The 15,522-nt window shown below is 41.7% G+C and overlaps 1 protein-coding gene across 1 annotated transcript in view; it reads right to left on the bottom strand.

Annotated features, from left to right (window-relative positions):
* DNHD1 (dynein heavy chain domain 1) overlaps positions 1 to 15,522 on the bottom strand; it is a 156,774-nt gene that overhangs the window by 48,579 nt on the left and 92,673 nt on the right. The window contains exon 28 of the mRNA XM_073612699.1: positions 11,093 to 11,253. Within this exon, the coding sequence (XP_073468800.1) occupies positions 11,093 to 11,253 (161 nt within the window). The remainder of the gene's footprint in view (positions 1 to 11,092; positions 11,254 to 15,522) is intronic.

Below are 15,522 nucleotides of genomic sequence, written 5' to 3' on the forward strand. Positions count from 1 at the left end.
GTTCAGTTGGCACTACACATCCCATACCACCCTCAAAGTAGCGGGAAGGTAGAAAGGATGAATGGGACACTAAAAACAGGATGTTAAAGATGGCCCAAGAGACTAACATGAGTTGGCCAGACAGTTAGCCCATTGCCCTGTTTAGTGTCAGACACACCCCCGGGGGAAACATGCCCTATCCCCTTATGAAATTTTGTTTGGTTAAGCCCCCAGACTTGGTTGTTACTTTCCACAACAGTTACAGTTGCAGTCTGATGTGTTGACTAATTATGTAACCACATTATCACGAGAATTAACCTGAATGCATGTCCAGGTGTTTTCTTCCATTCCAGATCCTGAATTAGATACAGGAACACACCAACTACTGTCTGGAGATCCTTGAGCCAAGTTATGATGGTCCATTCCAAGTTTTGCTGACCACAGCCACCTCAGTCAAGTTGGCCAGGAAGAACACCTGAATGCACGCTTATCACTGCAGGAGAGCGTGTTTTCGGGTGCTGCATATCCTTTTTCTGTTTGATCTAGGGGGGAGGGGCCCAGGAGGTGGCCATCACAAAAATGATAACATAATTACGTTTTGGTGTAACTCTTCAGGTACACATGTGACCACCTTTACCTTAGATTACTGTGACATAGTACCTTGTCCGTTTGACCCTTCATGGTGATGCCATTGGTACAGTGATATCCCTGACGGTAAGGACATATATGTATGCCACACAGACAGTTACTGGGGACAGAGTTGTGGTTTCTGTGGGGGCCAGTGGGTTGGAACACAGGGCCAGACTGGGCGACCACAGAGTGCATTAGACAAAAAAGATGAAAATAGAAAGCCCCCATATCCTAACCAAAGATACCCCTGATACATACACTGACCCAGCACACAGTCAGAGGAGGAAGCGAGCAGCTCTCTCCGGAAGCTTTGATCCTCATGTATACATACATGTCATAGGGGTTACAAGGGGGGTCCCTGATGAGTTTAAAGGCAGGGATCAGGTAAAAGCTGGTTTTGAGTCTTTGATCCCCATAACAACTGTCAGCAAGAATGTAGATTGAATTAACTACATGTCATGGTTATGCAATAGAGTTTGTCGATCAGCTTACCTGTCTCCATGTGTTCATCTCTAGAGACCAGCTGACCCTCACCTGACTGCTTTTGTAACCTCCCCTCTAAGCATGGCCCCACCCCAGGCCCTATCAGGGAACCCTATATTAACCTGTGCACTGCAAGCCAGCAGTGCTGATCAACCACTGTGTGTTAGCCTATGTGTGTACTTGCTATGTTTCCTACATCTGATTTCTGTTACCGACTTTGGCCTGTTCCCGGCCATCCCTGTTTGCCTGTGACCCTGATGTTCCAGCCAGCTCCCTCCTTCCTCTGCTCCTGTAGTCTACCGTGAGCGTGAGCTGTGAGACCCTGGGGGCCGCGACCTGGAGCCAGACTGCAGCGCAGTCCATCCTCACCACTAGAGGCTCTGGTGAACACCTGCTGGCTCTTAGACTCCGCGCCCTGGGGAATCTATGCTCTAGCTCCCAGTGGGATCTGTGTCAGTGATCCAGTAGACCTGCTTCCTGAACCTCCCAAGGTACAATCCGCAGCAGTCACCCGTAGGGTCCACTACCTTGCAGTGCACTCCTGATCCCAACGGTGTGCATCTGTCACCCAGCCTCTAGGTGACCTGACACTATACATATTATAACCAACAGAGATTTGTAAATTACTCTAAAGATGCCCTCCAGGGAATTTCTGATCAGTTAGCGCCCACTTCCTACATGACATTCCAGGACCGGATGGCCTTAGACATGGTGTTATCTGGGAAAGGAGGTGTTTTGTAAAATCATAGGAAAAAACGGGAACCTGTTGTACATACATTCCTGATAATATTGGCCCAAATTGTAAGGTTACTTTAGCTATAAAGAAATTAGAAGATCTGTCACTAGAGTTGAAGAAGAACTCAGGTATCACAGACCCATGGGACCAATATTTTAGCTGGATTAGTGGGTGGCAGAAGGTGCTCGCCCAGATACGGGTAACGGTATTAATAATCCTGGTTCTTTTAGCCCTGATTGTATGCTGTATTCTACCTTTTGTAAAAAGTTAATGAGCAAGGCTGTAGACAATAGCACACCTACATTTCTCCACCAAGAAGAAGAGGACCCCCTTATGATGGAAGATGACAAACCCTTCACTCCTCTACAATCACTCCCTGTCCATAATCTCACAATCCTATAGGGTTATAGGGATAGATAGCGCCTGACTGCACCTCTCCAGCTGTATCGAGGAGGGAAGTGAACAGTTGCTGCCCAATTCTATATACAGCCTAAAAGAGTTGCTGAGGAGAAGGGCCAGGCTAAAAAGTAGGACCTTTAGTATTAGGGACAGAAAAGAGAAAATAGTCATTTTAGGGGGGATTGTGAAGGAATGTGATGTAGATAATAATAATAGTAATCTGAAAATGTCTATTTTCTTATGTGCATACATACTTTTCTCCTTACTCATTATATAAGTATACAGATTTGCTCTGTTCCTATATTTTCTCAAAATGGCGATTACCCCCTGCATCCCACACACAGAAGAACGCGGAACTGGAGATAAGAACAAAGAGAGCCAAACCTCGTTATGAAAATTATCCATCTTCTTTTCTATCTTAACCAATGAGATGTACCTATTAGACTGACATAGCAATGACGTATTTGTGTGTATAAAACATTAACACCGCCTTGAATAAATTAGAAGTGTAACAGTAACGAAACTGAGCGTGTCTCAGTGTGTTTACTTTTATATGCATGCATATCTACACTTTTCAAATTAGAGACAGCAGCAGATAACCTTGAGCTCGATTGTAGCTCTTAATCATTGCCATAACAGTCACAAGACAGGCAATAGACAATAAGGGTCTATAGAAAATACAGGCCGGCAACTCGACAGCTTCTCCATAGAAAATATTTATTTAAGCATTACAGCAATAACATCATCCAAAAATGCTAACGCATTTCGGCCTTAGGCCTTCATCAAAAGCATCAACAAGGATCTCCCTAAGGATCAACAAAACACAACACATGCCAAATTGTTAATAGAAACCAACAAAGCACGGTGGCTAAGTGATTAGCACTTCTACCTGGCAGCACCGGGGTTGTCAGTTTGAATCCCAATGATGGCACTACCTGTCTGGAGTTTGCATGTTCTCCCTGTGCCTGCGTGGTTTTCCTCTAACCCTCCAAAGACATGCAGGAAGGTTAATTGGCTCCTGTCTAAAGTGGCCCTAGTATGTATACAAATATGATTTTTGAACCTTAGATTGTAAGCTCCTTGAGGGCAGGGATTGATCTGAATGTACAATGTATATGTAAAGTGCTGTGTAAATTGTCACCGCTATATAAGTACTTTGTAATAAATAATGCCAATGATGGGACTTGTGAGACCCCTCAGGAAAATGCGCACAAAATGTAAAGGTAAAATTGTCCCCTTTATTAATATATATGGACGCACATAGAGCTTAATTGATGGAATTAAGACAGGGGGAGGGGGGTTATTTACTAAAGGCAAATCTACTTTGCACTACAAGTGCACTTGGAAGTGCAGTTGCTGGAGATCCGAGGGGGACATGCAAGAAGGATAAAAAACACCATTTTTGCTTGTACATGATTGGATGAGCTTCCCCTCATTTGATCTACAGCGACTTCACTTCCAAGTGCACTTGTAGTGCAAAGTGGATTTGCCTTTAGTAAATCAACCCCCCATGTATCGCATAGCTCCCAACTGTCCCGGATTTTGAGGGACTGTCCCTGATTTGGAGCAATGTCCCTCAGTCCCTCATTCCTCCTCATTTGTCCCCCATTTTGGTCTGATCTATATAGTTGTATATAAAATGCACTTTTTATCTTTCAAAAAGTGTTTCCCAGGGCTAAACCTTTCATCTGATTTCTAAATTGCTGCATTTGTACATTTTAAAAGCCAATATAAAGGAATAGTAGTGGTAAAAAAAAAAAGCCCTTCTGGATTTAATTAACTATTTTTTTGGTTAGTTCTCCTTTAAAGGGGTGTGGCAGGGGGCGTGTCCTATGCCTACATACGTTTGTTAGTAAGTATCCCTCATTCCAATCTCAAAATGTTGGGAGGTGTGTGTATCGGTATGTAGTATGAGGGCTCCCCACATCTCTGAGAGGCACCAGCAAAAGAAAACACAGAACCAATGGAGTTGAGACACAGCTGCTGTATAAATAAACTGTCACATAAGCAGGTAGATGGAAGTCCCCCTTTTATAAAAGCAGATATCGGTTAGATTGTGTTGTGTCCCACCAGAAAATCAAGTTATCAAGTTATTGTCCCACAGATGGACAAGTACTGACCTCATGGGAGCCAGGACACTCACACTTCCATACCAGCCTGATAGACCGGAGCCTTAATTCCACCAATTAGTTATTTAACAGAAATATACCCATTCACCCTTCTTCTGAGGACGCAACATGTCAAGTGAGGCCATATTCACCAAGTGACCAGTTATATAACATTGTCAGTTCTTTAGGTGTGGACCTTCAAATACTACATTTATGGTGATTTTTGTAAACTGGCTCTTCCTTAGGACTCTTATGGGGTGGAATGACTATTGCTGATTGCTGCTATGCTTTATTAGCTTTAACCACTTCAGCCCTGGAAGGATTTACCCCCTTCCTGACCAGAGCGTCTTTTGCGATTCGGCTCTGTGTCACTTTAGCTGACAATTGTGCGGCCATGCGACGTTGCACCCAAACAAAATTGATGTCCTTTTTGTCCCACAAATAGAGCTTTCTTTTGGTGGTATTTTTGCCTGCGTTTTTTATTTTTTGCGCTATAAATGAAAGAAGAGTGACAATTTGGAACAAAAAAGCAATATTTTTTACTTTTTGCTATAATAAATATCCCCAAAAAATATATAAAAAAACACATTTCTTCAACAGTTTAGGCTGATATGTATTTGTCTACATATTTTTGGTAAAAAAAAAATCGCAATAAGTGTATATTGATTGGTTTGCGCAAAAGTTATAGCGTCTACAAAATAGGGGATAAATTTTGCAATTTTTATTATTGATTTTTTTTTTTTTTTTACTAGTAATGGAGGCAATCTGCGATTTTTATTTGGACTATGACATTATGGCGAACACATCGGACACTTTTGACACTATTTTGGGACCATTGTCATTTATACAGCGATCACAGCTACAAATAGCCACTGATTACTGTATAAATGACACTGGCAGGGAAGGGGTTAAACACTAGGGGGCGATCAAGGGGTTAAGTGTGTCCTAGGGAGTGATTCTAACTGTGGGGGGGATGGGCTCACTAGAACATGAGAGAGATCACTGCTCCCTATGACATGGAGCAGTAGATCCCTGTCATGTTGCTAGGCAGAACAGGTGCCTTGTTTACATACGCATCTCCCCGTTCTGCCTCTCCTCAACGGAATCGCGGGCCGCTGGTGAACATCAAGTTAGCGGGACCCGTGGGCACGATCCAGCGCCCAATAGGCAGCAAATTCAAAGGGATGTACAGGTACGCCCATTTGCCTGCCGGTGCCATTCTGCCGATGTATGTGTGTGTGTGGCGGTCGGCAAGTGCTTAAAGAGTAACTCCACCTTTGTTGAGAAAAAAAAAACAAAAACACTCCCCTCTGGGTGATCTATTGTGTGCACATTGCAGGAGTTTTAAAAAACTATTGCAGATCCCTAACTTTTGTTATTCTGAAATAGCTGTTTGTTTGTCTGTGTCTATTAAGGATGAGCTCCGGCGTGTTCGCACAGCCCACGTGCAGAGCCCGCCAAGAAGTCGGCACTGCGCTGCGCTAAATCACAGGCAGTGAGAGATTTTCCGGATGTGCGGCTGCAGAGATCGGGAAATGTCTCACTGCCTGTGAATAGCGCAGCGCCGTGCCGACTTCCTGGCGGGATCAGCACGTGGGCTGTGTGAACACGCCGGAGCTCATCCTTAGTGTCTATGTTCAGAGTGAATGTGTATGGGAGTGGTTTTATAATTATCAATCATCTGCTGCACTGCAGGGTTCCATACCTCCCAACTTTCTGAGACAGGAATGAGGGACACCTATTAGCAACACTATGCAGGCATAGGACACGCCCCCTGACACAGGAGGAGAATTGTACAAAAAAATGATTGGTTAAACCCACAAGAGCTTTTTTACCTCTACTATTCCTTTATATTGGCTTTTGAAATATACAAATGCAGCAATTTAGAAATTGGATGAAAAGTTTAGGACTGGGAAACACTTTTTTTGTAGATTAATAGTGCATTTTATATACAATATAGATCAGACCAAAATGAGGCACAAATGAGGAGGAAAGAGGGACAGAGGGACAGAGGGACATTGCTCCAAATCAGGGACAGTTGGGAGCTATGGGGTTCTAACGAGGAAAGTGGCAGGGTCTGCATCCCTTTAGGCGTCATTTCCCTTTGGGAGCGTCTCACCAGAATTACATTTTTGTTGCAGGGAATGCCCGATATCTGATGTGTATCTTAGTGCAGAATTCTGGGAAAATCAGTGAGCCAATCACACAAGCAGGAAATGACATCTGGGGGGGGCGTTCTGTATACCGTCTGTGTACAGAGCACCTCCAGGTCGCCATATTGCATCTTACAGAAAACTACTGCTCTGCAGATTAAAAAGGAAAGGTCATTTTTAAGAACATTCAATTACAATATGACTTTTGTAGCAATTGTATACACTATAGTCATTTTTTTATTTGCTCTATTTTTTGCATGAAAATGGAGTTACGCTTTAACAATGATAATATGTTTTATACTCTGTGTGTTCATATGTATTAATAAAAAGACCAACCTAAAACCACTTCCAGCCCATATGACGTCCTTGACTTTCAGTGGGGATATCTGAATGATGGGTGCAGATCATTCAGATATCATCTTTTAGTGCCGGCGATTCTGTGCACCGTAAGAACGATCATAGCGGCAGTTCCACCGCTTCCCCCCCCCCCCTTCCTGCCACCCTCCGGTGCTTTTCCGAGCTCTCCCATGCCATCGGGGGGGACCGGGGAAATAATCTGCCGCCGCCGGATGAAGAGCATAGAGATTTCTGGTGGCCAGATGGTCACCAGTCATCTCTATGACCGTCGGAGGCCCGGGCACGACATTATGACGTCATGTCCGGGCCACGATTGTAAACAAAGCCGTGATCGTGGCTGGAAAGCATGGGATCGTGATTTTTTTTTTTTTTGATCTCATGCTTGAATCATGACCCCATATCTCTCCATAAAGAGGACCTGTCATGCACTATTCCTATTACAATGGATGTTTACATATCTTGTAATGGGAATAAAAGTGATAAAAAAATAAATAAAATTAAGAGAAAGTGTAAAAATAAAAAAAATAAACAATTTTTTTTTTTTTTTTAAAGTGCCCCCTGTCCCCGTGTGCTCACGCACACGTAAGTTCCGCTCATATATGTAAACGCCGTTCAAACCACATGCATGTGAGGGGACACCATGTGCGTTAGAGCGAGAGCAACAATTCTAGCACTAGACCTCATCTGTAATGCTAAACTGGTAACCTGTAAAAAAAAAAAAAAAAAAGCGTCACCTATGGAGATTTTTAATTACCGAAGTTTGGCACCATTTCACGAGTGTGCGCAATTTTAAAGCGTGACATGTTTTTAAAGCGTGACATGTTGGGTATCTATTTACTCGGCATAACATCATCTTTCACATTATAAAAAAATAATTGGGCTAACTTTATTGTTTTGTTATTTTTTAATTCATGAAACTGTTTAAAAAAAAAAAAAAAAAAAACGTGTTTCGAAAATCAAATACCGTGTGACATAAAAAGTTGCAACATCCGCCATTTTATTCCCTAGGGTGTCTGCTAAAAAAAAAAAAAAAAAATGTATAATGTTTGAGGGGTTCTGAGTAATTTTCTAGCAAAAAATTATGATTTTGACATGTAGGAGAGGAGTGCCAGAATAGGCCTGGTATGGAAGTGGTTAAATGTAAATTTTATGTGCATTTTGCTAGGGGGTCACACCTGAAAAGTCCCATCATTTGCTTTGTTGTCTTCTATTCACAAGGCAGGCAACAGACAGAAAACAAGCACACAATAGACAGAAGCCCTCATTGCAATATTTCTTAGTACAATATTTGCTAATACTGCTACAAATAAAGCCCAAATAAACTTTCCGTTTGAATTAGCTGAATACATTTCAGTTGTATGAAAACATGAAGTGTGCAAAGTTCTGTTCATTTTCTTTAGAAAGCAGCCACAGCCTGAGTAGAAAAGTCCGTCCCCTGCCAGCAGAGTAGAACTCCTGCTTTGTGTGTGTGGAAGCAGTGGTCTCTCTGCAGAAGTCAGACATGCCCCCTGCTAAGTCTGCGATCAGCAAAGCTCATGCTCCATGCTGCTTGGAGACGGCATGTCAGACTCTGAAAAACGGTTTCAACCAAAAGAAAAAAAAAAAGAAAATGTTCCCGCAATTGCTTAAGAAGTGTTAGGTGGACTTTAAAACAGATGTAAGCTTTGCTGGTGGGGGTGAGCTTTTGCCATAATCTGGAAGCATACAAAGCATGCCTGCAGATTATAGCACACACCTACTTCCTCCAGCAATGATGGGTCCAGGCAATTGTCACTGCCGCCATCTCCACTGCTGATGCATACACATACAGTACCTCCCGATATTTTGAGATGGGAACGAGGGACACCTATTAGCAAAAGTATGCAGGCATAGGACACGCCCCTGCCACGCCTACTTAAAGGAGAATTATACAAAAAAAAATATTAGTTAAACCCACAAGTGCTTTTTTTACCACTACTATTCCTTTATATTGGCTTTGTAAATTTACAAATGCAACAATTTAGAAATCAGATGAAAGGTTTAGCTCTGGGAAACACTTTTTGATAGATAAAAAGTGCATTTTATATACAACTAGATAGATCAGACCAAAATGAGGGACAAATGAGGAGGAAAGAGGGACAGAGGGACATTAAATTAAAAAAATATATGTAAAAACTGTGCTAATGGAACATCTAATAAACAAGAAAGCAGCAATAATTATGTTCAACACAACACAAACAATATTATAAACAGGTAACTATTGCACTAAATTAAAAATAAGTGTACATAATTAAATAAATTAGTGTAAATGCCAAAAAAATCCACAAAGTGAAAAAAATAATTACACTTAAAGGGGTTGTAAATCTTCGTGTTTTTTCACCTTAATGCATCATAGTTATATAGTTACATTGTAGGTGAGGTTGAAAAAAGACACAAGTCCATCAAGTCCAACCTATGTGTGTAATTATATGTTATATATTACATTGTATATCCCTGTATGTTGTGGTCGTTCAGGTGCTTATCTAATACTTTTTTTTAAACTATTGATGCTCCCCGCTGAGACCACCACCAGTGGAAGGGAATTCCACATCCTTGCCGCTCTTACAGTAAAGAACCCTCTACATAGTTTAAGGTTAAACCTCTTTTCTTCTAATTTTAATGAGTGGTCATGAGTCTTATTAAACTCTCTTCTGCGAAAAAGTTTTATCCCTATTGTGGGATCACCAGTACGGTATTTGTATATTGAAATCATATCCCCTCTCAAGCACCTGAAGGACCACAACATACAGGGATATACAATGTAATACTGACATATAATCACACACATAGTTTGGACTTGATGGACTTGCGTCTTTTTTTCAACCTCACCTACTATGTAACTATGTAACTATGTAAGCAAACATACGGTAATTTAAAAAAATCAAATAAATAAAAACCATACTTCTCTTTTAAGGTAAAACAATGTTTTGGCTTTAAGGCTTTATAACCACTTAATTTTCCTTTTTTCAGGTTTTTCATTTATTTATTTATATCTGGTGATCCTGACAGTAAAACACATCCTGTCCCAGGGTGACGACGCTCACTCACTATACCATACCTATAAAGGGGCTTCTGACAACTGTTTCAGGCTACAGAACACCTCCTCCTCCTCTCTTCTCCAGTAGTTCACATTGGTGAACTGGGCAGGGCCAGTACCACTCACAGCACAGCAGAAAGTTATTAGCTGACAAGATTTTTGGCAGGATCAACAGGTATTTTTTTACAAAGCAAATAAGAGAAGTTCATTGTTAGGGTTTACTTATACTTTAACCACTAGCCGACCACCCCACGGAGATATACTGTGGCAGGTCAGCTCTCCTGCGTGAACCAACATACCTGTACGTCGGTCCGTACAGGGAGGGTAGCGGGTGCACGTGCCCGCCGCGCACTGTGGGAGCGTGCCCGCAGGTCCCGTGGACTTGATGTCTGCTGGCGACCTGCGATTGCAGTGAGGAGAGGCAGAACGGGGAACTGCCTATGTAAAAAAGGCCATTTCCTGTTCTGCCTAATGACATGACAGAGATCTACTGTTCCCAGTGATCGGGAACAGTGATTAATGTCCCTGGCAGCCCATTCCCCCTACAGTTAGAACACACTTAGGGAACACAGTTAACCCCTTGATCGCCCCCTAGGGTTAACCCCTTCCCTGCCAGTGTCATTTTTACATTGATCAGTTCCTTTTTTTTTAGCACTGATCAATGTAATAATGTCACCGGTCCCCAAAAAGTGTAATTTGGGGTCAGATTTGTCCACCGCAATGTGGCAGTCCTGCTAATAATCGCAGATCACCGCCATTACCAGTAAAAAAAGTCCCTAAATCTATCCCGTAGTTTGCGCAAACCAATCAATATACGCCTATTGTGATTTTTTTTTTAAACTAAAATATGTAGAAGAATATTTATCGGCCTAAACTGATGAATACATTTTTTTTTCTTTGGATATATAATATAGCAAAAAGTGAAAAAAAAATAATAATAAATTGTTGGTCTTTTTTTGTTTATAGCACAAAAAATAAAAACTACAGAGGTGATCAAATGAAAGCTCTATTTGTGGGAAAAAAAGGACGTCATTTTTGTTTGGGTACAGCATTGCATGACTGCGCAATTGTCAGTTAAAGCGACGCAGTGCCGTATCGCAAAAAATGCTCTGGCCATTGAGAAGCCAAATTCCTCCGGGACTGAAGTTTAATAAGTCCTGATTTATCATTGGGATCTCTGGATATGACTCACCTGGCTGTTGCTGTAGAAGCTTTTCAGAAACGTGGTAAAGAGAGGTGAAGTCCCATGGCTGATAAATGTCAGTATAGGTGTACCGGGCCAGCCAGGGTGAAGGGTTCAGGCCTCTCTGAATAAATATGACATGAAGGTTATCCCGAACCTGGCTGCTGAACCTGTAGAAAGAGGAGAGAGACTAACATTTCTATTGACTTCCATCCACGTTACATCTTCTACACATGTACCCCTGAATGGTCACCATTCTCCAGTGACCCCAATCACTTCTGTATCTTCCTGTCCTACTCACTGACAATCCTTACCATCTTCTTTCCATGTGTTGTCTTTTGTAAAATACACTTTAAGGGATATATGTCATGGGAAAGCTATAAAGATCGCAAAAGTCAGCGTAAAGTCAGATGGCCCTTTGTTTTGGGTCAGTTAGTCAAATAATTGAAGTAAACGAGTCAACAGCCAGGTGACTAGCATTTTCAAAGGAGACCTCAGAAACAGCAGCCTCTATGACAGTTATGCTTTAAGCAACATGTTCCCTTTTATAACCCAAACTTTTTTTTATATATATATATATATATATATATATATATATATATATATATATTTTTTTTTTTTATACTGTTTTTTAGGAACCCTCTCTTTTTATATCCCATGTCTCTTTTTCTCTCTCCCCCCCCCCCCCCCCCCTCCGTACTATATCCTATGTCCTTTATCTTTCTTTCTCTCTCTCTTTGTCCTATATTTGTGTCTTTCTGGGCTCCCTCTGTTTCTAGATACACCCATCAGCAATAATATGACCCCCCACCATAACATTGTGACCATCCACCTAATATGGATTAGGTCCCCCTTTTGATGCCATAACAGTTCTGATGCTCACATGCCCATTGTAAGCACTTTTGGCTGTGGACACGGGTCAGCATGAGCACCGGGAAGGAATTTCACCGCTTCAGGAAGGTCAAACAATAGTAAACCTCTTCACCAGAGAAGCCACAGGTGCTGGCAATGCATATAGCAATGGATAGAAAATATTTCTGGACAGCCGCACAAAATTTTTTTTGCCTTTTATTCAAAAACACACAGGAACAAAAGTACATGCCACAGCAGACAGGAAACTGACGCGTTTCACACTAAACACAGTGCTTACTCATAGCTAATAATCACAAGAGTAAAAGTCTAATAAATACCATTTGTTGAAGCCCATGTGGCTAGGTGATTGATTAATTAATTAGTTAATTGGTTCACATGTTGGTGTGATCCAATTTGATTAGCCTCCAAGGGTCTCAACAAGAACCCTTGGACACCGTCCACCGTCTTTGGACAGACCATCGCCCCAAGCACCAAAGTCAAAAGTCTTGGAGTCATTTTTGACTCAGAAATGTCAATGGATGCACAAATTGGATCAGTAGTCAGCAGATCTCACCACCTTCTTCACCTGCTATGCAGACTTATCCCCTTCATTCCAAAAGAGGACAAAGCGGCAGTAGTTGGAACTATCATTAACTCCCGACTCGACTACGCAAACTCCCTCTACACCAGACTAACTAAATACCAGATTGCACGCATACAACTCATCAAAAACACCGCAGCTAGACTAATAACAGGAAAAAACCCTGGGAATCCATTTACCTATCCCTGAGGAGCCTACATTGGCTAACCATAAAGGATCGGATCACATTCAAGACCCTCTGCCTCACCCACAAATGCCTACATGGAAACGCGCCTCAATACCTATGCGAGGAAATAAACGTACCTAATCGCAGTCTTCGATAAATAAATAAAAATAAATAAAACCCACCAAAACCTCCTCCACGTTCCCAAATCCCGCTACAAATCAAAGGGAGAACGAAGATTTGCAGTCCAAGGACCACAGCTATGCAACACTCTACCGACCAACATCCGTATAGAAGAAAACCATCAGGCCTTCAGGAAGAAACTCAAGACCTACCTCTTAACAAGCTGGACCCACAGGATGGACCAAGCGCCTTGAGGGGAATCATTCGCATTTGATACAATTCATTCATTCATTGTGAGCTTTAAACAATCCTTATCTCTAAATGTGATTGAAATAAAGTGAAGTACTAAAGTGAAAAATATAGATATATATGTATGTGCAGAATTGTGTCAAATAAAATAAAATGAAAATCATGTAAAAAACATGTGAAAAGTGTAAGGGACATGTGAATAACATGAATGCCCATATACTGTAAGTGTTATACAAATTTGTATATATGGACAAATGAATAAAATCGATCAAGATAGACCAATGGTGTATAAGTAACTAATAACTAATGAACCATGTAAAGAAATATGTTCATGAATATCTTCAAAAATAAATCAGTAAATGGGGGAAAGAATGTAGTAATAACCCCTACATGTTGACAACAATTTATTAGTCTGATAATAACACTTTATCTACCATGTTTGTGTATGTAAATACTCATCAAAGTGAAAAAGTAACTGTCAGTGAATATATGTATACAGAAAAGAGAAAAGGAAGTGAAGGGAAGGGAGAAGGGGGAAGGGGGGGGGGGGTGGAGGAGAAAAGGATCAAGGGAGGGAGGGGGGTTTCTACGTAAACTCATGTGAGCCAATATAAATAAATGCAAGAATAGGCAATATGCATATTGTAAAATACCAACCGGTATCTGTGTGAAAAAGATAGATATTTAAGCTCTCTTGATGGAATCGCGTAGAAGTCTCTTTCTGCTTATGCATGAATGTACCAAACAAATGATAACATATAACATGTACATACTTAAAATCTGCACAAGAATCTATACTGTGCACTAATGAGCACCTGAACCCTCAAAGTTCTGTACATAAGACAAATAAATGAATAATTTTAAAATTATTTAAAAAAATACACATATCAAGTATAATTAGTGTAACTCTCAGAACACTCCAGGGAGCGAGCGAAAAATGCTCATATAGAACGGAACATCAATCTGAATTTAGATCCAAATTTCCGTAAAGCAGAACCCTTACTTATTAATTACAAAATCCAAACCTAAATCGACGTCTTTTTATGTAACAACTAGATAAAAAATGGAAGGTTGGATAATGATAAGTAGCGGTGATGATGGTGGACCGCTGCGCCAAAACTATATTATAGCAAACAAATTAATGAACATCTCACTTTCTGTTTTGAAACTGGAGACAATGACTAAAAACCCAAAAGATGAATTATATATAGGTTGTACATGGGTTTGGAGACTGTCCTCACATTGTGAAATGCAGCCATATGCAGAGACAAAAAGCCTGGTGTCCATTCGCCGATAATGTCAAAAAGACCGTCTCGATCCCCATACACCATACAATCATACACCGTCCGATGGACCCAAATAATTAGCATAAAAAAGAATAGAAAACCTATTTAGCTGACCATATCGTGGTTTAACTGCAGTTGAAAAGATAACATTGCATCCAGTATGAACTGTGAATCCAAAGACTATAAGAAAGAAAGAAGCCTTGCATGTAATATAATGAAATGAAGTAAAATGGATCGTATACAGCATGAGCACCCTGACTGGTCTGCGGCTACACAGCCCCAAACACAACAACCTGCGATGCACTGTGTGTTCTGACACTTTTCTATCAGAACCAGCATTCACTTTTTCAGCAATTTGAGTGCAGGAATGGTGGGATCTCCTCATAATGGGTACAGCAGACATGCAGAGCCAGCAATTCAACACAGGTGTTGGTGGGATCTCCTCATAATGGGCACAGCAGGTGTACAAACCTGGGAACTCAGCACATGGATGATGGGATCCCCTCATAATGGGCACAGCCGGCATGCAGAAGAAGCAACTCAATGCAAGAACGGTGGGATCTTCTCATAATGGACACAGCAGGTGTACAGACCCAGAAACTCAGCACAGGGATGGTGGGAACCCCTCATAATGGGAACAGCAGATGTACAAACTCAGGAAATCAGCACAGGGATGGTGGGAACTACTCATAATGGGCACAGCAGATGTACAAACTCAGGAAATAAGCACAGGGATGGTGGGAACCCCTCATATTGGGCACAGCAGATATACAAACTCAGGAAATCAGCACAGGGATGGTGAGAACCCCTCATAATGGGCACAGCTGGTGTACAGACCCCGGGAACTCAGCACAGGGATGGTGGGAACCCCTCATAATGGGCACAGCAGGTGTACAAACCCAGAAACTCAGCACAGGGATGGTGAGAACCCCTCATAATGGGCACAGCGGGTGTACAGACATGGGAAATTAGCACATGGATGGCGGGAACCCCTCATAATGGGCACAGCCGGCATGCAGAAGAAGCAACTCAATGCAGGATCGGTGGGATCTTCTCATAATGGACACAGCAGGTGTACAGACCCAGAAATTCAGCACAGGGCTGGTGGGGACCCCTCATAATGGGCACAGCAGATATACAAACTCAGGAAATCAGCACAGGGATG

The sequence above is a fragment of the Aquarana catesbeiana genome, linkage group LG02 (genome assembly GCF_042186555.1).
Source record: "Aquarana catesbeiana isolate 2022-GZ linkage group LG02, ASM4218655v1, whole genome shotgun sequence".
In the NCBI taxonomy this organism is placed as follows: domain Eukaryota; kingdom Metazoa; phylum Chordata; class Amphibia; order Anura; family Ranidae; genus Aquarana; species Aquarana catesbeiana.